We start from the raw sequence: 24,806 nt of genomic DNA on the forward strand, positions 1-24,806 counted from the left end.
CAATATTGCATATAGAGAAACACACCCATGACTCATAAACACCCACTCTCAACACACACACACACACACACACACACACAGGCGTATATATATGCACACTCAGCACACACACACACACTCACACACAAACAAAACCTTAATGAAATTCCAATTATCTTGGGCTGGGCGATCTGGCCGTGGCTTCACTCAGAGCCATGTGTCACAAACACCAAAAGTCCACCATCTGGTAGCACAACTCACCACAGCTGATGGTGCAAACAAACTTTTAAAGGGCTAAGTTTCTGGATATGTCCCAAATCACCAAAAACCCAGCAATTAACATTTAAGGATTACATTCTTAATTAAGATTTGATCAAACAGAATATTGACATATGTTGTCAGGTATTAGTAAATTAAAAAAACTACACAAATGTTTCTGAATTTTATTTTATTTTATTTTAAATTCACTATACTCAAATTTTACTCATGAAAACAAGGAGTATGTTACCACATTGTATGATAATAAATAGTGTCCTATTTCTTAATCAGTATTTTACTAGTTAATACTTTTTTTGCTTCTAAAATGTAACTTTTTGTATCAAAGTTTTAATACATTTGTGACTTGGTTATACTTATATTAAGATGCCATGTTTCAGAGATAAATCTGAAGGCATCACAATTTAATATTTAATTTATTTCTGAGTTAGATATGAAATCTTCGGGATCACCTGGGCTTTAAATCTATTAGGTTATGTTAAGTTACATAAGCCCTTCAAGAAGTGTCCTTTCACTTCTCATGTAACTGGTCTCCATGTGATAATAACCATAATCTGAGATTAGCCCGAGGCAACAGAAGTGGAAGTGTGGCCTGTAACCTCAGGGATTTGAGTAGCACATCAGGGGATTATGGCTCTCAAACAATATGGGCCAAGATGGTTCACAGATTACTGCGCCATCTCAGTTTTTGGGGAGCAGTTTGCGAGCAGGTGAAATATGAAATTCTCCTTTATATATCAGAAGTACATTAGTGTGACAGGTTGTTTATCAGTGCCGTGTCTGGTCCTAATGAATCACAGTATGTGGGATGCATTAATGTTCCTTATGTAGCCGGGACCACATGTGAAATAAATAATTGATCTGTGTGGTGATCCGAGAAAAATGAGACAGACAGAATAATTTGTCTGTCTGTCCTCCCCATCTGCTGACATTGAATTGTGTAATTCAGGAGGATGGATGTGAGCAGGGTCCTCCTTTACAAACACACACTCAAACACACTGTTGACTGTTGACACACAATCAAAATTAAGATAATATGTGGCAGTTTTGCACTGTGAAGAGTCATCATAATGAGTACTTTTGATACTTACACACATTTTGAGTAATACTTATCCACTTGTAACTTAATACAATGTAAGAGCAAGACATAAACTTGTAGTTGAGTACACTTACACTACAGTAATGGTACTTTTACTTAGCAAAGGATCTGAATGTTGCTTTATATTCTGGTGTCATCCTTTGTCAGCTCCTGTGGACTGTCAAACTCAAAGCTTGGGTGTAGAGGCAGGTTATGAATGATTAATCACTGTCAGAGGCTGAGAATAATGCCCGTCTCTGGTATTGGGTCATAAACACAAGCTGATGCTGTCTGGTCATTTTGGGATGGACTGGTTAGCTGTGCAATTAGGCATATAATCCCATCTACCAGTTGGTTCATTGATTACAGATTGATGTAGTTTGCCAGCTGCTGCTTGTCTTGTCTGAGGGCCTCGTCTGAGACGTGGCCCCTTCCTTCCGTGTCTTCCGCAGCCTCTCACGATTGGCTTGTCTGAGCACCGGTGGCTGAGCCATGCTCTCTGTCAAAAGCCATATGTCACAACCGAGGAGTGACCCGTCTGCTCGGTATGAAACATGTACCCTTATAAATCCAGCTCTCCTTATGGAGATATGGAGATTAGGGCACAAAGCTTATGTTTCAGTGGAGGAGAAAGTGTAAGAACGGATTCTCCCTGCATGTGTGTGTTGACTTGATAAATCTCATTATCATCACAGGATTAATTTACAGGAGCAGTGTGAATAAGCTCATGCTTCATTTTAATGAGATTACAAGTAAGCCACTACTTTTGCTTCCTGATGTGTGGACTTTTACTGCTGGTTTTGTAACAAACTAAAATCATTGCTGCTCTTATGGTGCCATTACAGCAGTATTAAAAATGAGTATGCTTAGAAAATGTAAACCAGAATTTGAAACATCATGGTAATATTTAGTACAAGTGAGCCATGAGTGTAATAAATTAAATAAATAACAAAAAATCCAAACCATTGGATTTTAAAAACAAAACTCATTCAAATCCCACAGATATTTACAACACATACAGCACCCAGTTAACAAGTAGGCCTAGCAGCTGGTGAGATGAGGCTCTGAGTATAATTAGGTCACGTAAGGTGAATGTAATTTTATGCCTATTTGAACTCTCTTCCCCTCTAATTGGACTGATTAGCAATGCTTAATTGGCTTCTGAGCTTTCCCATTTGCTTTGAATCTGGCATCAGTTTAAGCTAATAGGGCTCTGATTACAGCGTAGTCAAAACAAGCTCTCAGTAATGACAGCAGAAATTTAGATTTTAACCCACATTCATGTCAGACGCAACTACCCATTACCCTCTTTTAATACATTCTGCATTAAATTCTCATAAAGAGATGAAGTGAGACACACTACATAGAACTGTCACAATAACTACTTTTGTTGGATGATATATTTTACCCAAAATAAGTGCAATAAACAAGATTATTATCATTCTATGGCCAGTATATGCCACTAATATAATGATAATAGCATAATAATGCAAGTGCACCCTTTCAGAGAGCAATGGACTTTTAATTCATAAGAATATTTAGACATTTGAATTGGAATTAATTAATAAATTAATAAAACATAAATGAATGTTTGTGTGTGGAGGAGCTGCCTGAGCCCTGCCCATGGTGAAACTCTGACACAGTGTGTAGATAAGAGACAGAACCAGTGCAACCATATATTTATTTTATTTTTCTTAGGCACTGTGTCCAAGTCTTATAATGGTAGAGAAAACCCTGTTCTTTATTCTGGCATCCTAAAAATGTTGTTGACATTCTTCAGTAAGCTACCACGCATGTAAACATAACGGGAAATATTAAATGATATATGGACATGACCTTGATCATTTTTACCGACCTCGATAAGTCGATAGCATAATTATCATGACAGACCCGACTCTAAACTTCATCAGGTGCAAAGCAGCACTGAAAATATGGCAGCAGCAGCATGCAGCAGAGTAAAAATATCACTCATTTGAATAAATATAACTTTATTCTGAGAAGGACAAAACTATTTTACAATGTGCAACTTTACATCAGTTGATTATGTGCTTTTCTTTCATATGTTTTCAAAACGACTTGAATTTATGTTATTCAGAGTTCAGTAATAACCTCTGTAGGATACGTGTGACTTGTTGGTGTCATTTTAAAGTGAAGCCAACAGAGACTTTAGTCTCATGTGACTCATTCCTCTGGTGATGCAGCTCCATCTATAGATGCGGTCAAGATAAATCTTTGTCAGTACAAAGATGAATTAAATCACCTGAAAGCAAAAAAATCACAACAGTTCTTGTGTCAGCCACTAACCACGAGTCAACTAACAGCATGTTATTATTATGACTGTGAGCAGCCATAGTGTGTTTGTTATGTTATATAATATTGCATCTTCATCAGCCTTTATCATGCAAGCACATGAAAAAATGGTGCAAAAAATGTGAACCAATAAATGACTTGGGTAAATGTAGAAAGAATCCTATCTTGCTGGAGCCACTTAAATAAACTGATCTAAATGGCACATTCAAATGTCTATTATTATACTGTAAACTATCTCTGATTAGTAATAAACAATAACTTAAAACTACTTTTTTTATATATAAACTTTAAAAGAAACTATTACTACCAATACAGGTATATCTATATTTTTGCAATAAAATTAAGCAGTGCTTGTACCACTTCGAGAACAGGACTAACAATTAAGAACAGATGTTACCACTAACACTCAGCCTCATTATCGTAGCTAAATATGATGTAGAAAACAAACGTGTGTCATTCAAACCTGTCAGAGAACACTATTCAACTCCACTGATGGCTCAAGAGCTAAGACTTTGCAAATCTGTTTTTTTTTCCTGTATTTAAAACACTCTTCATATGACTTGAATAAATAGGAATGGTGACAAACTCACTATCAATGCTGATAGCTTTAACACAGTAATTCTTTGCCATTCTACTCTGAGTGTATCACTTCAAATGCATCACACAAATCACATGACAATGCTCGGATCACTCTTTTAGCCCTCTACTGTTTTGACCTCAGAGAGGTCGTAGCGTGTGCTGGGAGGCCTCTGAGGGTCACCGTGCTGCAGCGTCACAGCTCCTCACTCTCCAGCATGACCTCAGGAGGGGAGCTGGAGAACAGGATGGGGTTGGTCTCTGAGGTGGGGAAAGCTGACTTGATGTCGAGCCCCTGGCCTGTCAGAGCTGCATAGCGGCTGCCCATGCGCTGAGTCTTTTTCATGGGTGCAGGGACGCTCTGGTGCCACTGTGCTGAAGGCGCAGCAGATAGCTAGCATTACTTCTTAATAGCGACAAGCTAAAAAATGTGGCAACATGTCTTGATAAAGCTGATAGTTAAACAGCTAGACAGAATATTCACCATAGATATCAAGCCTGCATGTGCAGGATACAACTCCAGCATCGTTTTTTGCTGACACTGTGTACCAGCCAGCATCGTCCTTTGTTGTCGGCTGGATAAGGAGACACACATATCCTGTTGAATCCTGGGACATGCTGAAATAAACAGATCATGGAGAATTTATTACAGTTCCAATAGAGATATTTGAAACTCTTAAGTTGTAACACATTGAACTGAAACAGCCACACAGAGAGATTCAGGACTCCTACCAACCTGATTCTGTCCCTAGTTTTAGGAATGGTGTCATTGTCTTTCTTCCAGAAGATGGCTGGAGGGGGCATCCCCACCACCCGACACTCCAGCCTGACTGGAGTCCCCTCAGGAATACCCATGTTCTGCAGCTTCTCCACAAACTCAGGAGGGTGCTTCATCTCTTTCTCTAAAAGAGGACAAGACTTCGATTACTGGAGCTTCTACAGTCAATTTTCAGCTCATTTGCACTTAACAAGTAATCAATTCCTTTTCACTGATCGTATCCAGTCCTTACCCACAACTTTCAGCTCTAGACTAAAGGAGCTCTGTCCTGCTTTGTTGCTTGCAATACACGTGTATGTGCCGGCGTCATTTTGTGTCAGAGGATCAATGACAAGAGAATGGATGCCATTCTCCCGCACCAACATCTTGTGGTAAAAGTCTGGATAGATTGGCCTCCCGTTGACCAACCACATCAGCTCTGGGTTGGGGAGGCCGCTTACCTGGAAGACAAAACATTGACAGTAAGATGAAGCAATAATGTTATATTTTACAGATTGCAAAAAAAGAGATGACTGGTTACTCTGTATGATCAAATCTAGATCAAAAAAGTGTGTTGGATGCTCTTGGAAAATGGGGAAAAAACACAGACAGGCAATCCAGGTACTCCACTCCACTTGAAGTGTCTGGATTGCCTTTATATTTACAGACTGTACATGCCAGGACCTGCTGCCTACCTTACAGTCTAGTCTACACAGTCGTCCTTCGTGAGCCAGCATGTCCCCCGGAGCCTGAAGGAAGTGAGGCCGAAAAAAACGCTCTTGCGTTTGCTCATCTTCAACTTCCTGTATGCGGGCTCGCACCCTAAAAAACATAAAGAGGTGAGCGGATGTACATGTACATGTACAGGGCACAAACACACACTTTGACATTAATCCATGTTTGTCTTTATAGTGGTGCATGTTAGTATATTAGATTAAAAAGATACATATGATAATGTCATAATGTCATTATTGTCAGAGAGGAAAAATAATAAATGGCTGGTTCCTCATGCTGCAGAAGACTTCTTCTTACCTCTGCAGATCACACTGCACACTCAGTCCTGCTCACCTCTGAGAGTGAATAGGTGTCAGTCTGTTTCGGGGAGGTCCCGTTTGGACTATTAAATGACCCGAACAGCTGATTCGTCCCTGGTGGTCATTAAATATCACATATTAGATTTTGCAGCTGTGGAGAAGGTGCTGACAGCATGAACAGGATGTGTGAAGTATCACCTGTGGATTAGCTGCCATGATGGTGTAGTTGCCATCGTCGTCATTGGTCGTGGACTCTATATGCAGAGCACAGGTCCCATCCCCCTCTCTTATCTTCCTGTAATGGATGTTCCTCCTCAAGATCTGCTTGCCATCCTTGAACCAGTAAACCTGATAAGACACCTTAGTGTCAGATCAGCTGAACGTATTCCTAGACTCGCACAGTATCCTAAATCCCATCTAAATCCCATCCCAATCTAGATTTAGACCAATTATTCTGTGTCTGTTTGTTTTTAGATTTAAGACATTTGAAACAGTAGATCATCATGTTTTATTAACATCCTGGTGAAAGCTGGTATCGGTCATAAAGTGGCCAACTGGTTTCAGAGTTGTTTAACTGACTGCATGCAATTTGTCACATTTGGTGATGTTGTTTCTGATCCCGTTGTTCTGGAAAAGGGAGTTCCTCAAGGATCTATTTTGGGGTCTCTGCTCTTTCTATTATATGTCACTACTGTTTGTAACCAGATGAAGCAAATAGTGTGCCATAAGCATGCTGATGATACAATCATGTATTCCTCTGCTCCTTCTGTTAAGACTGTAGTTAACAAGTTTTAGTCTGACTTTTGTTTCATTTGTTGCAGCATTTTCTCATTAACTTAAAACTGCTCTTAAGTGCAAACAAAACTAGGGCAATGCTATTTGCACCCAGTTTTACTAAGGTTTCTTCTCTCTCTTATAACTCCCTTGAAGGTGTGGGTATTGAGTTTGTTGATGCATATACATATCTTGGCATTTAGTTGGACATAAATCTTAATTTCAGACATCAAATTTATAATGTATTGTTTTGTATTTTCTTGTATTATATAATCATTGTGTACTTGATAAGTTTGCTGCCTTTCTTGGCCAGGTCACAAGTGATTTTATTGTAATTGGATATTATCTGGTTAAATAAACGAAAATAAAAACAGATGAGTGGAGAGTAAGGGATCAAAATGACAGGACATACTGTAATTTCTGCGGAAAAGTTGTCGACCTCTCACCTTTGGAAAAGGGATTCCCACGACTTTACATGAGAAAGTGACAGGCCCGCCTTCCATGGCTTTAAAATTCTTCAGTTTCTTGTCGAATATTGGGGCGATGCATTTTCCCCTCGGGACGTCATCGTGTTGCACCTCATCATCCGACTCCTCCACTGGCGTCCGCTCCAAACGGAATTCGATCTCGCTCATTAGTCTCTGCTCAAAATTGGACACTTTGTACTCCTGGAAGAGGAAAACCACCACATACAAGTAATGACCACAGTCAATGTCGCATTGCATCTGTCTTGGACGTGGACGCGTAAAACTGAAACAAGCAACAAATGCTTTAGGAGAGGTATGCACTAATCAGGAACCTGTGACACCGTGCATCTAGTTATCATGTAGCAACCGCGGTATTAAAGTAACAATCTATAACTCAGATCTCAGAACAGAAAGGTACAGATTGTGACTTTAAACCACTCGATGATGAGGCTCATGCAGCGGCATTTGCTGACATTATCACTCTGTAAAACATTTTTCTCATCCAACCAAACAAAATAAGGCCGAAGGTAAAACAGAGAACAGAGGAAGATGAACTGAAGTGAACTGAAGAGTTGAATGACATATCGAGCAGGAGATTGTTAAAGTGTGTGAAAAAACAATATGCAGGTTTGTGAGTTCATTTTTTTTCTTTTTCAGAAAAGTGTTGCAAAGAAGAAGGACTATGTTAAAATGGCCTTTTGGGAAAATCTGAAATGCATACAGAAGAAATGGGCTGCAAGCTTCAGTGGGGAGAGTGTCACATTAGTTTAGGGGTAACTGGTATTTTCCAACCTGGATCCTATTTTCCCATGTTGTTCCTCACAAATGGGAACAAATATTTTTGAAATTGGTCCATTATTGAGCAAGTTTGCTGCAGCCAGCAGCGGCGAAACAGGCTGTAATGTCCATGCAGCCATGCTTTGGTTGCTATATGTTGTGTATGTTATTTGTCTTATTAAAGAAAAAAAAAGAAAAACAAAACAAAACAAAAAAAACAGCCGTGGCTGGAGGCATTATGTTTTTGGGTTGGCTATCCAGACTTATGCTCATACATCCCATTCTTGTGAACGAGATATCTCAAAAATACCTTGAGGAAATTTCCTCTAATTTGGCACAAACGTCCACTTGGACTCAACGATGAACTGATTTGATTTTAGTGTTTATAGGTCACTGCGACCTCACAAAAGATGTTTTTGGCCAGCACTCAAGAATTCATATGCTAATTATGTCAAAATTTCACACAAATGTCTAATGATAAAATTAAAGTGATGACATTTTAAATCCAAAAGGTCAAAGGTCAACGTCCCTGTAACATCTTAGTGTTACTTGTAATATTTTAGAATTTGTAGCTTCTTTGAAGCAACATCCCTATTTGAAGCATTGTCTTCTGCCATGTCTATATATGAGTCTGGACAGACATGGATGTAACCTGTAACTGCAACTTGACTGGTTCTCAGAGGCGATAATTCTTGTTTCTGTCGACTTTGAAAGAAGTATGTTTTACAATGATAAAATTATTGTTTATTAAAATGGAGTCTGATGGGCCTGTTGGGATTACATTTGGACACTGCTGGCTGCAGCCCTCTTGCTGTATGCCGGAACAATTTCACAAATTGTTGTTCCCATTAGTCACTTAGACATAAAAACATTGGAAAACAGGGTCCAGGTTGAAAAAGAGTCGTTTCATTTCATCAGTTTAATGAATTTTAACCCTAAATTCAATTTTTCAGATTATTCGTGCAGGTTTTATATTAGTACAGAAGCTTAAATGCTTGATTAGAAATATCGATAAATTATAGTATTTAGATAATAAAGTTTTAAATGTCGGTCTGAAACATTTGAATAACCCATACAGCCTCGAGCAAAGCAGTGCTTGGGACGGGAGGATCCTTGTACCTCATCATAGTTAATGACAGTAGCAGGAATGATTGGTCCAAGGGGTCTGCTCGCTGTTTTCCCCTCATAACTCAGCTTCTATGAGAGGATAGGGATGGATGATGAACGCCAACACAGACACACAAACATATACTGATGGAATAACACATGAGCTAATTGTTAATAGCATGCGTTTGTTGCTACACTACATGGGCACACAACAGTGAATGACTGGGGAGGGAGTGATGGCTGATGCTCTGCTGAACTGAAGCAAGCTCCTCATTGCCTCTGAGTCAATCAGGATGATTTTACACTTTTAAAAATCTGTCTTTTAATATCCTTGTAGATATCTACTTATGTATTCATCTCAATATGAATACATAAATAGAAGCCTGGAGACAATTGAGAATGCAGCACAGTTATTGGTTAAATGTTGGTTAGTTAAAAATTTGTGATCACATACCTACATGTCAACAAATTGATCATTTATTGACATTCATCAGCAGGGATGTAATGTAAGCTAAAGTCTGCATTATTATATTTATTCACCACTACATCACTGCCAGTAAAGCAGTCAAAAAGGAAGACATCGATCAGAGCTGGAGACGACTTGGTACCTGTTGATGTGCAAGATATATTGTGTCGTCTCTAAATCGAAGCTTTTTCTCGATGTCATGGAGGAGAAGTTCTTTGCTTTCACGAATGTCTTCAATGGACGGGCGGCGCACCTTTGGTACATTCTTTTTTAGCCTGAAGAGACAGAAGGAAAACACGTATTAGAGCACATGACAGTTCACCAATCTCATGAACACTGTGGTTTGCAGAGAGCGTACCCTAAAGGAGCGCCTTTTGGCAGGCCCATTGAGTTGGTGAGTGGACTCGGGGTCAGTGATGGCAGGACGGCGCTCAGGAACGCCACAGGGTTTTGAATGGGGCTAGGGGTGGAGCTGCTGGATGTGGGTGAGGAGGCCTGGGGAGGCGACTGAGCTCGTATGGCGAACACACTGTTCAGTAAAGACCCCGACACTGGTGTAGGTGAGGACACGAGCGAAGGAGGGCTGGTGGGAGACTTGAGCACCCTCGTGGGGAAGATCCTGGGCGGGGGGGAGAATGGCGGTAGAGTAGGGGAGCTAGCTGCAGAGGAATTGAGCTCGGCGGCCAGCTCTTGGAGCAGAGGGACTGGTGATTCTGTTGGGGAGGGACTCCTGACTGGTGAGAAAGTCTGAGCAGCTATGAACTCTTTAGGCCGGGTGTAGTTGAAAGTGTGGGAGGTGGCGGTGAGGTTCATGAGGGAGGCGTGGGTGCTTCTCAGTAGAGGAGTAGGAGATGTAAGCTGCTGTAAGGCTGGGGTTGGCTCTGTAGGGGCTGTAGTAAGCTTTGGTGCAGCAGGAGAGAAAAATTGGGGTGTGGGGGCAGTTTTGGCAAGAGCTGCAGGGGACAGGTTGATGTGAGAGGCATGGATGGTGTTCATCTGGGTTACAGGAGCTACACTAAGAGGAGGAGCTGTTTTCAGCTGTGGGGCAGGTGGAGGGGAGGTCACCAGGGAGGAAGTCTTTAGCTGAGGGATTGAAGGAGGGGAGCTAAAAGGAGAAGTGTTGAGAGGAGGTGAAAAGGTGGTGCTGAGTGCTGGAGCAGAGCTCAGAGAGGGTGCAGGGGGAGCGGTGGTCAGTGGAGGTGCAGAGTGAGGCGTCTGCTGCGGGGATGTTGTGGTGTTAAGGTAGACTTGGAAAGGTGGCGGATGGGGTTCGCGGTGCATTCTGGGTGACCACAGCGGACCTTCGCTGGAGGTTTGGACCTCAGGCTGGATCTGGATCTGAATCTGGAGTTGGGGTTGGGACTGAGGCCGGGTGGGGGTGCGGGTTTGGGTCTGAGGCTCAGTGTCCTGCTGCTGCTCCATGAGGACCTGGTTGTGCAGAAGCTGGAGCTGGGCCGGGTCCCTGTTGATGGAAGCAAAACTAAAATTAAAGAACTATGAAAAAATGACACTATACATGGTGAAAATGAGAGCGGCTCAGTGCGCTGCTCTCATAAATTAAGTCCACCCTGTAAACCCCAGCAGGAATGAGCCAAAGTCAGCATGAAGAATACTCTGCCCTTGTATGGGCTACCAACAAGAAGCCTAGAAACAAAACACTGTCCAAGCTCAAGACACGTAACGCTTTCATTCTAAACAGGATGCTCTCTTTTATTTATCATCAAATTACTGCAACTTTACTTAGATGAAGCAAAACAGGACAAATTGCCATATTTATCTTATGGTGTTAAAAGAGCAACACTAAACAGGCTAACCAAACCATACAGGATATAATTTACAGCATCATCTGAAATATTAGATGAACATAAATGCATAGAAGTAAACTTACAAATAGAAAATGCCATCCTTTGTTTTAGAGAGCCGGAAGGTCCACATTTTAAGTCCGCATGCATTCATTTATGAATTGCAACTGATTACAGCTGCAAGTTGAGCAAGAGAAGAGGATCCTCCCACCACTCAATACAGCCCATCTCCCTCACTTTGATACAAAACAAACTGAGGACACAATCTACAAACTCCCTTCTCCTCATACTACACTGTCACAGAGCATTCTGACACACTTGTGGGTTAGTGTCAGTTTCAGCACAGTTGGGACATTTTTGAGACTACTCACAGTTTGGGTTTAGCCAGCACTGGTGGGGGTTCTTTGTTAGCCAACAAGGTGGTGTCATCATCACACTGACTGGATGCATCACTCTGTTTATCCTCTTCATCCTCGGGCAGTTTAAAGTGCACACGCAGGCCGACTCTGGAGTCTTTGTGGTTCGTCTGGTTGCCCGTCTTTAGGCAGGAGTTAGGAGGCGGATCCGGGAGGGGCACCACAATAATGCTCCCATTCTGGTGGTTTGGGGTTCCCTTAATTTTGGGGCTTGTGTCAGGCGATGTCACTACAGGTCTGGACACTTCCTGTTCAGTTGAAGCCTCAACTGCAAAAGGAGAAATGAAGGGTTTTGGGTGTGAGAGCACCTGTCCGCCACTCTGTGGTTCTGGACGTGATCCTCCACTGGATCTATGAGGGTTCTGGTGGACATAGAGGGGGTCTAAGTTTGGGGTGCTGCTGCTGCGAGAGTTGAGGCCGGAGCTGCTGCTTAGGCTGGAGGGTTCCAAACTGGGTAGACTGGTGCGAAGGGGGTCTGGACGCAACATGCTGGAGCCATTTGGGTCCAAACGGAGGGTGCTGGTGCTTAAGGGGTCCAGGCGCACGGTGCTAGAGATAAGCGGGTCTAGGCGAATGGTGCTGGAGTGGGGCTTGATGCTGTTGGTCACAGTAACCTCTAGTTGAGGGTTCACAGTGGGAGCTGATGAAGGTTCATGGATGCGATTGGGCTCTACTGTCAAACTGCTGAAAGGCCTCACGTGGCTGTTGCTGCCATTGCCTGATGGGAGTTGGAGAGACAGATATCAATATTTGCTATGTACGATTATAAGAATGCACAATAGCTGAGAGTGAAACAGAAGTGTTACCTTTGACCTTTAGAGCAGCGGCGCTGGACACGGTTCCATACTTGTTGCTTGCTGTACAAGTAAACATCCCCGAATCTTCAGGAAAGACCTCAGCAATGACCAGAGTGCATATTTCCTCTAGAGGTAAAGAAATGATACTCACATAATCAGCTTGGCTTGGTGTGACTGCATCACATTACCTTCTTAACACTGAGGACAGATACATGACTTTTGTTTGAGATGCCCAGCAGTGAGGTTTCTCTGTGTTACTGGGGCTGAGAGTCTATCTGCAGCTAAAGCAGGTTGTAGTGATCTGCCATGGTGGTTTGACACAGGATGAGAGACTACCTTATATGGTCCAGAGTCAGGGAAAAGCAGTCCTGGCTTATGTACAGAAGACGAGCAGACGCCTCAGCCAAGGACTATAAACACTTGAGCAGATTAATATGTACACACTGCAGCATCATATACAAACAGGCAGCTGCTTCGGTGCAGTCAACACTTGTGTTTTTGACTGATGAGGGTTTAATATATACCTGATTCAGCTGGAGATCTGGGCTCTGAAATGGAAATAAGTACCAAAAAGCATCATGAAACTGCAGTAAATGTTATGGTTTAAGAATCATTAGCACTTCTGAGACTCAATGTCATCACTGAGTTTAGTATATTTATGCTGCTGATTTCCACAATTCAACACTGTTTTATAAGATAACATATTTACTTTCTTTAAATTATACAAGATAGCAAAAGTATATTAAACAACAAATGATTAAAAAACAAGGGAGAAAGAAAATAATAGAAGATAAATAACTAAATAAATCAATAAAACAGATTACAACAGGTTCCCAGCACCTACACATAACCCTGTTAACCCGCCCGCACATTAATTCACCCCCACACAATAGATAGTATGTACATATTGAGATTAAATGCATCAAAATATAAAAATAAATAATACAAATAAAATTAAATACAAAATCAACAGAACAACAAAGCTATTCAGGAGACAATATTTGTATACTCCCACCCCTTGACCCAAACATACACCAATTGTCTTCACCACTGGGCTGTGACTTTATGTTTTTAGCTCTGATTTGTCAAGTTAGACCTGTCTCTGAGTTGGATACCCTGGAATGTATCAGAAACAGTTCCCAGATTCCCAAGAAGAATCCGGTTTACTGTTTATCTTATAAATGATAAGCTTGTAGGAAGCAGATTTCACTATATTAAGCCATGCTTGATAGTTTGGAGGATCACTCTCCTTCCAGTGTCTGAGTATGACCTTATTATTAGTGGTAATAGCAACTCCTGGCCATTTCATATATTTAACAGTCACATCTTTGATATCTTTCTTTAATATTCAAGAGGCATAAACTAGGGTTGAGAGTTACCTGCCGCCCCCCAGACTGTTGCTGTTCTTTTCCATGATCTTTATATGGTATATTTATCTTTATATTATTTAAACTGTATATAGGTTTATGCATGTAAACACATCCATAACTTGACACTCTTTCACAGCAACATTAACATTTTTTTAGCTTTTTGGGTTCATAAAAAAAATTAAGATAAAGGACTTAATGTTAATTTGAAGACAATACTAATGTTTTTATTATAGCATCAGTTCTTTGATTCATTTTCTTCTCAGCACAACACGGTTTTTAAGAAACTGTGAGATTACAGAAATATATCTGAATTAAAATGACTCATTTAAGATGCAATTACGTCTTTAAATCTCAGAGTTCCAAGTGTTTTTATGAAACACAGCATGTCAGATCTGGCTATGGTATACAGTTCAGAGATACAGCTCTCTCAAAAATATATGAAGTTCATTTGCACTTTTAATAATATGACAGTATTTGGGCAGCAGCAGATCTTACTTTTCTGCAGGATCCTGAAATCAGGAGAGTCCTCTATGATGTTTCCATCTCTGTACCAGTCCACTCGAGGGGACGGCACCCCTTTCACACGGCACTCTAGCACCACCAGCTGGCCTTCTGAGGCATGAAGGTCCTGCAGGCTCTGGTGGGACAAAACATTGCATATGTTGCATTAATAAAGACATAACCGACAGCAGCAGTATGCATTTTTTAAAAAGGTCTCTACCTTTGTGAATACAGGGGCAGCCATGATAGGTTGGCCGTTCAACCCTTGTAGATAGTTGTGGTTGGAGGTTTGACTCTGAAGATAAAAGCCCACAGAAGACATGTTGATTAAAATATATAAAACTGAGCAGAAACTATAAAGGAAGGAAGTGTTTCAGCTCTTCTACCTCAGGTTGTGGTGTTTGTGTTGGAGCTGACAGGACAGGCAGCACAGTGGAGACCACTGAGTTCAAAGGCAGCAATGTAGCTATCGCTGCAGCTGTCTGCACTGGTGGTGGTGTGGATGTGACAGGCACCTCCTGGGATTCTGAGACCTCTGTATCACCAGGTGACAAAGAAGGAAACACCTGCACAGGTGACACTGTTGCTTCCTCCTGAGCTGGTTGTGCTGTGGATGCCACAGATGTTGTAGGGGGCTCCTGAACAGGAAGTATGGTGGCTGATGTCCAGACTGGTAGGAGAGGTTCTGGGATTATTTGGTTAGTTGGTGGAGAGGAGAGCCGCTCTGCTGGCTCCTCAGTGGCTGCTGCAGGTTGGGATGACGGAGAGTCGCCCTCTTCTACAGAGGGAGTCTGACTCTTTGATGGAGGTGTAGATTTCTGTAGCCTTTAAAATCACAGAGAAAGAAAGGTAACCTGTTATTTAGTGTTGCAATAAAGTAGCTAAAGCTCCACAAAAATAAAAAGTAAGTCTTAATGAAAAAATGGTAAAAACTCACTGGGCTACATGTTCAATGTGCTGCTCCCCCTCAGAATCTGATGAGGAGGCACCTGTTGGATTGAACAAGAGCACACACTCCATCACTGACAGTGTTTAACTTCACTGTAAAACGTGTCAATAAGAAAGACAGAATCACCTTCGACATAGATCTCAGCTGACGTGGAGTCAGTGCCATAGAAATTAGATGCAAAGCATGAGTAGCGCCCGGTATCTTCCTCGAAGGCCTCAGCGATGATCAGAGAGTGCAGCTCACCGTTAGTGATGATCTGAATGTCAGGGCTGTTCTCCAGCTCCTTGCCCTCACAAAACCACCTGGAATTAAACATATACAGCAAACTGCTCAGTGCACCCAAGCATTGTAAGCTTATTTTAGTGCTGTATTCTCTAAAACTATATTCTCAATTATTAGTCTGTTAGTATGAAAAGCATGTTCAATATGCAAATATGATGGTCAACTTTGTGTCAATTGTTTACCATTAGCTTTAAAGGTACCCTATGGAGTTTTTGACCACTAGTAGCGTGCACCTACTCATGGACAAGAGGCTCGTACTTGTGACAACATGAGATGTGAACATTAATAGCGTCCTCCTTGACTGAGCTGTAACATTAGCTAGCTCAGTGGTGCTAGGTGAGCTAGCAGCAGATGCACGCCTCCTCCTGTGCAGTGATCTGGTTAGCGTGCGTAGTTCATTAGAAAGAAAATAGTTCCTACATGAAACTGCTCATAACAAGGTTTGTAAATTATCTTGAGTAACTGAGTCATGATTTCTGGAAAGAGACATTGCTGTTGAGTTTTTCAAATGTATTTTTTTGGCACTTTGAGCACCACAAGTGCCATCTAGTTCCATTATATTAGAGAGAAGGCAGACATTTCTACAGCTCTCCAACACTTGGCAACTCACACCAAAATAATCTAGATTGATAAATAGCTACAGGTGAGAGGAAGAATATGAGCTTTTGATATTGGGGTGAACTGTCCCTTTAAGCGTGTTTAACTGGGGTTGACTTTAGATAAGAGTTGGTGACTGTGAAGGTAAAAGTATACAGTTCCCATCATTTCATTCAAACCCTCAATGACCCCTTTACATTCATTCGTCAGTCACTTTATTTGAGTTGTTTTCAGCAGTAATCTACTTCTATTTCCAAATCAGTGATAGCACTGTAATGTGATTCAACTCAGAAAGATATGCCAAGACTCTCCTACCCTTGCTTTATTATGTAAAACCCCATTTTTACACAGCTTTCCCTTTCCTTCTCTTAACCTTCTGACACCATTTCTATGAGGCTGGTACCATGCGGTGTCTTTCCCTGTACCCTAATAGTGCCTCTGGCTCTGTGCCATGCAGTTGAGTTATGCAGGCCAAGAGAAAAATGTTTTGATGTGCAAGCCCTATCAATTTCCCTGTAAGACAAGAAGCAATGCGAGTGTGCCAGTTTAGAGGCCGCTTAAATGCACTGTTGACGTTATGAAGATGAGGAGCGCAAAACAGTTGATTTAAAGGCACAAATGACATGCAATAAATGTACCTGGCTTCATTCAAAGCAGGTTTAGTAATCAGTATTGTAATCTGACTGGCATGACTTATATTAAAATGTGATAAGTGACAAGAAAAACATCCTCGCTGGCTAACATTATGTACCTGGCATTAGTTCCACTCAGTAGCATCCTCTACATTGGAGCTGCAGTTGGCAACAGTCTATTTATTCATTGTGAAACTATAATAGTGAACCTGTAATTTTCCTTGTCCTGATCAGCAACATATGCAGCAGCCTCTACATCAAAGCATGTCTATTTTGAGAAGATGAGGTTGATGCTTTATACAATCCAGCCAATAAACATGCAGGAATGAGGTGATGTGTTACTTTCTGGCATAAAATTATAAAATCATATCCAGTGCTTTCACCAAGCTCATGGATCACATATATGAAACACTTTTACAAATAAATATGCAGGCAGTCATATTACCAGCTAAAATGTCTCACTCCAGATAGACCAAAGTGTTTCAAAAAGCAGTTTAAACAAAAAAAAACTATTCCTCAAAACACAAACTAAGTTCCCCATGGCTTCTCAACTGTCTATAGAGATGAATTCATTTGAGCTCTAAGTATTTCTTTTTAAATCCTGGCATAGTTTCCAATGAAAACACAAAGCTATGCTGAAGATCTGGATCTTGGATACAGCACATGTTGGAATGTGCTGTCAGTGTTCTGCCCGAGGCGAGGCTATGTCATTTCTAATGAGTAAGGGTCTAAATTGAAAGCATGAGTAGTAGAGGAGGTGGCTGATCTGCACGGCAAAGACCCCGCTCACTGCACCTGTCATGGCTATTTTCCCTCTGGACTTCAGAACCAGAGAGGAGATTCCCTCTGGAGCCTGGGAGCTCTGACTGGCTGACCCAATCACATACGCATAAGGCTAAACTTAGACTCCGTATACACACAATGCTATACCCTGACGCACCAGAGACAATATACACCACTGCAAACTGATGGGAAATATGAACTTGACAACTCTATTTTGACTACACTAACCCAGCAGCTGAAGGGATAGAAGAAACAAGCACAAACATCACACTAAAGTCTACTAAAGAGCTTTATGTTAACAGAACATGTAAAATAAGAGCCAAGCTTGAACATAATGTCAAGGAAACGAGAGTTTTTTAAGTCGTATCCACTGAAACAGGACTCTTCAGACTTGTAGGACACACAGACCACAAACAAACCATATAAAGAAATGGTGAAGCAATATCTGTGTAAATCATCTTACCAAACTCTTCATGCTTCTGCCAAGAGCTCAGCAGGTTCCATTATCAGACACTGCTGCAGCTCCCAGTGCTAGTCCAGTCTAAAAATGGCTGAGAGCTACATTCTCCCTGGACACGTATATGTTAGTGGCTCAACATTGTTCAGTAGAACTAACAAGCCCATGCCCCCTATAGTCTGACACCTCAGCTTCACTTCAGTTCAAGGCTTTGTTGTGCTGAGAGTCCAGCCATGGTTTTAATACATATCCAACTAAACTTCCATAACCATAAAAAAGGATGAGACAAGCAAACACAAATTGTGAAGTACTGTCATGTTATTCTTAACAATGTAATCTGCTTTACTCTGAAATCAAAGGCAGTTAAATGAAGGCAGTGAGAGGTGTAAATTCCTCTTCTGTTTCTGCACATTTTGACTGTAAATGGTCATTTATCAGGACGCCGCCCTCATTCTTAAGAATGACCGAAAGCCTAATGTGATTATCGTTTGTCCCAGACATAACCCTGACTGACTACCAGTGCACACACACCTACACAAACACACACACTCACACCATTCAGAATCAGCTGTTGGCTATCATCACATGTCACTTCTGTCTGGAAGTCCCAAGAAAGAATCATTCATCCTACCTCACACCTCTCAAAACACTTTGTAATTGTTCAGTAATGGTCTGAGGCCCAGGCACAGACATGGCTCCATCTTTAACCCCATGTATACACTACAGTCTGACTGATACTGGATTGTTTTAGGCTGATATCCATGAAACTATTTGAGTTAAAAACTCTCTGATAACAATAAATTGGCCAATATGTATGTATATTTTTAGCTTATAGGCTTTTCACACTGGGCTATGAGTATATCTTAGCTTAGCCCCTTTTCACACACACATCGTTACCCAGGGTTGACCTAAGCCCAGGGCTGTACAGTTTGCACTGCGCCTCTGCTACCCCTGCAGGGTTAGTTGGAGCACGTATCTCATGTTGATATTCTAAAATTATATTGTTTACTTAGCCCCATTTCACACTGGCAACTTTTAGCCTTGGGTTAAGTCCATTTTCAGGGGATCAGTCTGCAATCTCAGGGCTTTAAGAATTTCACAATTTGAAATCAATAAAGTACATCTATCTATCTGTCTGCTTCAGAGGGCCAGCAGATGCTAGGCTCAAAATCAGAGTTAGCCCACTTGGAATTTGTCAGGACTGTGCCAGTGTTAACGCTTGCTCCCTTAGCCTGGGGCTAAGTACAGTGTGAAAAGCCTATATAAATGCATTAGACACATATACACAGTTCTTGATTCCTTAAATGTGGTTATTAAAGAATAAAGACAGTATGCTCAGTGGGACATTTTACAGTTACAAATTAACTCATCAGTGGTCTCTGGTGGACAAATTGACAGTGACACCATGCTTACGTTACCTCAAATATATTTTTGGAACTAATATTATGTTACTAGAAATTGTTACATATTAGCAGACATAGGTGGCAATACCAGTAAATGTATGAGTTATAAGTTAATATTGGACGTCACCAAAGAGATTATGTTTTCGCCAGCGTTGTTTTTTTTTTTTTTTTTGGTCTGTTTTTCTGCAAAGTAACTCGAAAAGTTCTGAATGGATTTTGATGAAATTTTAAGGAAATGTTGATAATGGGACAAGGCACAGATGATAAAATTTTGGTGGTGATCGGTTGAAGCGAAGTGGATAAAATAATAAAATGGCGGGCAATACTGTTCAAAGTGAGAACAGAAAGAAAGTAACATGATATTAATATTTTATTTTTATAAATATCACGGTTATTGTCAATACTGGTATATTGCGACCCCCATACATATTTCCTTTGTCAGCAAACAATAAATGTAAAAGTAGCAACACTGTAAAATAAAAGTACTCCATTACATGTCCTGCATTGAAAATTTTACAAGTAAAAGTATGTGAGTATTATTAGCATCAAAAGTAAACTATCAAAAGTAAATGTCCTCATAATTTAGAAAAATATCCCCTGTGACTGTTATGTTATTAGACATAATGTGACATTAAATTACTGTTACTGATGCATTTATGTGTTTTTTGTTTTACTGTTGGAATCAGTTGTCTAGTCAGTAGACCTTTTTATGTACTGTTGGGGAGTTAAATCTATAAATTTGCATTATATATAATAATATTGTTGTATGTTTTGTAAAATCTTAATCAACAAAGTAACTAGTAACCAAAGCTGTCAGGAAGCTTTAGTTACTGTAGTGGAGTAGAAGTAAGAAGTAGCATAAAATTGAAATGTATAAGTCAATTGGAAACACTCCACATTTATACAGTACTTGAGTAAATGTGCGTAGTTACATTCCATCACTGAGTAAAACTGATATCATGCCACCATCCCTGCTCTGACACCCTACCAAAAACTCTAGTAACATCTTCTCCAAACTAAAAGGTGATCAAATGGATCCTTAGTATGCTGCCACTGACACCACCTCACACCACACTGACCTGTCTGCCTTTTCAAGTTTTACATCTTTTCAATGCAAACGTACTTATTTTAAGAGTATGGAAGCAGAAAGTCTGACTGTATCTCTGGCAAACTAAGAAACAAACTATTAACAGCACTCGTTTGCCTTACCGGACTTCAGGCACAGGGAGTCCTCTCACAATGCAGTCCAGTTGGACCTTGCTGCCCTCTGGAACCTCCCTACTTTTCAGTTTCTGGATGAAACAAGGAGGCTCACACGCAGGCTCCGCCGGGTATGGAGTCTCTGTCAGCGCACAGCTTTCAGCCACCTCCTCCTCCTCCACCTCCTGGAAAACAGAGTCATACTGCTGCCCCTCAATAATCCTGCTGTCCTGAAACTCCACACGCCCAATCCCAGAGTCCAGCCGGGCCTCTGGGTAGTGGCTGACAACAGGGCTGGATCTTTCCTTCTCCACCTCTGCAGGCATGGCAGAGCGCTCCCTGTTGTCTGGACAGACGGGATAAACTGTCCCATCATTTTGGCTCTTGTTCTGGGTCCTACTCCTGTGGGATTTGCACGCTCTTGGTCGTACCCGTTTGGAGCTGTTGGCCTTGAAGAGAGAGGAGAGTTCCTCAATGAAGTCCGCTGCCTTGTTGAGGAACTCCTTCTTGGACTGGGTCTCTGGGCCGTATGGGGCGTTCCTTGCTGACCTGTTAAAGTCGTTGAACCCCTCAGCAGAGTCCCTTGTGTCCCTAATCATGTTTTCCTGCCGTGTGGATGCTTTGTGCATCTTTCTGTCTGATGTGAATGTTGTGTGTACGGCTGGCAGTTCTTTGAGTTCAGGGGCTGGTTGGGTGAAGGGCACAGCAGATGTGGCGGCAAAAGGAGCAGCAAAGGGAACAGATGGGGGTTCAGAGGAATAGGCTGAGGCTGAGACGTTGGAGTGGGTTAACGGCACGACAGAGGCCTTGACCTCTGCCCTCTCTTCTCGTGGCTCATGTCCGATGGCCTGGCGGGCCAGGTTCACACTCTCATCCAGCTCCTCTTGACTGAGGAAGGCTGAGAGGTCTGGTAACTGGGGCTCATTGTGACCCACTGAGTCCTCAGCCTTGCCTTTGAGTGAGCCATAAATCTGAAGACGTGAGGAGGAAGCGTCCGAGCGGCTCATCTCACTGTGCCGCTGCTGGGCTCTGGCCTCTGCCAGGTAGCTCTCTCTTAGGAGCTGAGACAGTGATGGCGGCTGGTCGATGTTGTTTTCCTGCATCCTGTGGAAAATAATCACAAGATATAAAATTACATTCTAAACACAACAACAGCTATTTGTGTGGAAAATATTTTTCATTTTATTGTTGATTATTTTCCAATGATTTCCCACTACAGTCCATTATCACTGCATTACAAAGCAACAATAATCTAACTGGCAAAAAATTAATTCTGTCATATACATAGATTTTTGGGGGGCATATAAGCAGCAGAGAACTTTTGACAATATTAAAGACGTTTACAATATAAATTGATGCAGAGAATGCACAAATTGGTGCATAAAAATTTTTCTGGGGGAAGACTACCAAACCCCCCCATTTCATATGTGTACCCCCCAAAGCTGAAATGAAACATATGCCCTTGACGTCAACTTAGTGTTCACTATGATGGATGCACTTGTTTAGCATATAATTCAAGCTCTGCAAGTTTGTCTTCATACTGCACTGAATATTACTGAAACCAGTGGCTGCAGGACATCAGTCTCAAGACATCAAAACCACTAGTCGATTAATCGATCAGCTCTAATAAACAATAATTCAAATTTGCCACCGTCTTTTTTTTTTTTTTTTTTTTTAGCAAAAATGTCAAAAGTTGTACAGGATCCACCTTCTGAAATTTGAAAATTTACCCCTTTTCTTTGTCCTTTGTGATAGAAAATTAAATTTCTCTGGGTTTTGGACTGTTTTTCAGACCGTCAAGCAAACAAGCAACATCTATATCTGATATTCTACAGAACAAATGCCTTATCAATAATTGAGAAGCTAATTGGCAGGTTAATCACTAATAGTTGAATCCCCAAAAAGAAGTTATATGAAGTACACAATTATACCACAAGTTACATATACTTTATACCTTTTTTGTTAGGATAAAACATTCATGGCTTCAAAGGCGTCACATAAGGACATAAAGGCTCGAAATATAAAAATATAATGGAAAATAATGCAGTAAGGCTCTCAGCCACTCTGTATTACTTTCATGCATTTATTCTCCTGTAGATCAACTGATTTATTTAACGTTTCCCTGCTGAGTCAACACATGTAGGCATGATTCACTCTTAAGTCCTCATTTGTTTGGGGAAGTAACCTCTTTAAATGTTCATGTGGTACCTATTTGTGTCAATGACACATCAAGTCATTTTAATGAATGTATGGGACTTTAATAACTTATATGTGTTGTCATGTTCACAGAGAGAAAATGGAAAACTTGGACATGAAAAAGTTGTGTCAAGAGTTTGCTAGAGGTACTGATCTTTTCTTTTTAGCCTACTTTATTTTTTTGGACAATGCACATTCGTCTCTGCTATATTTACACTGCATTGTATGTTTTCTTATTGTTCAAATCAGTCTGTCTCACAGTGTTCTTATTTGTTAGTCAACATTTCTTGGCACTAATTTTGAACTTATGCTCTTAAAAAGCGATGAGGATAAAATCAGCCATTTCAAAAAGTCATTGGGACATGTCTTAATTGCACCAGTGTAAATGACACCTAAGCATGACCCTTCAAATCACTGACACATCTAACAGACCTTTAACTGGAAATGATTAATGGTCAGAAGTCAATGAAAAAAATGTTGTTTTGATCCCCTCACATATTTATCAGATATATCTGGTACATACAGTGAAGAGCTAACAAAAACACATACTGATATGTGGCTCAGATATATCTGACAGTAATATTACACTTGTGAAATATTTGGAGCAAAGATAGAACATGAGTACAGAGGCTGTAGTTAAAAGCAGGGGATATGTGGTAAAAATAGTTTTTTATTTTAGCCTTATTTCAGCCTTCCTCTAACCTCGACAGGGTATCAGGTTCATGCACTGAGACCAGATCTGCTGGGATCCAGGCAGGCTTCCACCTCAGACCAACATCTACATGATGTTTAGTCTTTGCACAACTTTTTGACACTGAGCATGAGCAAGTTATTGAATCCAGACATGAGATAGGGCACACATATGCTACTGACACTCAAATCAGCGCAATTAAGAGAGGCAGCAATGCCCTTCCAACGGACCTGAAGCTGCAGCTGTTGTGTACATTAATCCTTTGCAAACAGGCTCCAAGCCCACCGAGTCATATCTAATAATAGCGAGGGGTCATCTTACATGAAGAAAATCAACAACAAAAAAAGCAGTCCCCGTCATCCCGTGTGCCCTTGTTATCATGATTTTGATCAGCCACAACAATCATTAATCAAATTACACAAACAGATCTCTAATTATCATAAATGGGACACTGCTGAGTGAGAGAACACACAGTCACAGTCACAGCCCACACACACACACACACACACACACACACACACACACACACACACACACACGAACGCCCCCTGGCTAAACACAGCAACACACATGCAGGCAGGTTAAGATAATTCAATTTAACAAACAGAAATAGACTGCAGCCTGTCTGTGGCTCAATGTCAGAGATTTTCTGAGTCTATGCACAGCATACGAGGCTCATGCCAGAAGACAGTCAACATGACTCTGTGAACAACAATCAAATTAGGGGGTGATGTGTTTTACCTTCAGAATAAACCCAGCTGGCCCCCTGTGAAGGACTGGTAAATCCTCAGAGTGCACCTGTGCTCAAAGAGGGAGACTCCGGTCTTCCGGTGGCTGCCACCTGGGGAAATCTTGGACACAGGCAGCTGCCCAGCCTTCCCGGGTTTAATCGCACAGAGTTCACCTTGGAGTTTGTGAAAATATGGAACCGTGTAGCTAGGGAAACATGTCACCAGTACAAGTAGCAACATTTGTCAGTGCAGTAGTCGCAGGTTATTTTGGGGAGGCCTGGCCCATGTGTCTGGGTGGTGTCCCAGCTCATTGGCCAGGGAGAGCATGCTGTAAAGGGATTCCTCCTCCAGTGGTCTGTCAGAGACCTCCATCCTACAGAATTAGAAGCCCCTTGTTG

The 24,806-nt window shown here is 41.3% G+C and overlaps 1 protein-coding gene across 3 annotated transcripts; it reads right to left on the bottom strand.

Moving 5' to 3' along the window:
* Positions 1–3,002: 3,002 nt before the first annotated feature.
* mypn (myopalladin) lies at positions 3,003–24,557 on the bottom strand. Of its 3 annotated transcripts, XM_033613332.2 has the most exons (21): positions 24,419–24,557; positions 20,800–21,894; positions 15,563–15,738; positions 15,425–15,476; positions 14,874–15,312; positions 14,708–14,782; positions 14,482–14,623; positions 13,141–13,164; positions 12,626–12,742; positions 11,775–12,537; positions 9,960–11,063; positions 9,744–9,876; positions 9,148–9,225; positions 7,231–7,452; positions 6,209–6,358; positions 6,045–6,124; positions 5,672–5,798; positions 5,230–5,437; positions 4,956–5,121; positions 4,704–4,837; positions 3,003–4,594 (listed from the first exon to the last, which is right to left on the bottom strand). In XM_033613332.2, the coding sequence occupies exons 2-21, from the start codon at positions 21,891–21,893 to the stop codon at positions 4,416–4,418; spliced, it is 5,463 nt and encodes a 1,820-aa protein (XP_033469223.2). In that variant the 5' UTR covers position 21,894; positions 24,419–24,557; the 3' UTR covers positions 3,003–4,415. The 3 variants fall into 3 exon arrangements, with proteins under 3 accessions (XP_033469223.2, XP_033469224.2, XP_033469226.2); XM_033613333.2 differs by lacking the exon at positions 13,141–13,164; XM_033613335.2 differs by lacking the exon at positions 9,148–9,225.
* Positions 24,558–24,806: the final 249 nt, after the last annotated feature.

Source organism: Epinephelus lanceolatus, chromosome 17 (assembly GCF_041903045.1).
Source record: "Epinephelus lanceolatus isolate andai-2023 chromosome 17, ASM4190304v1, whole genome shotgun sequence".
NCBI lineage: Eukaryota > Metazoa > Chordata > Actinopteri > Perciformes > Serranidae > Epinephelus > Epinephelus lanceolatus.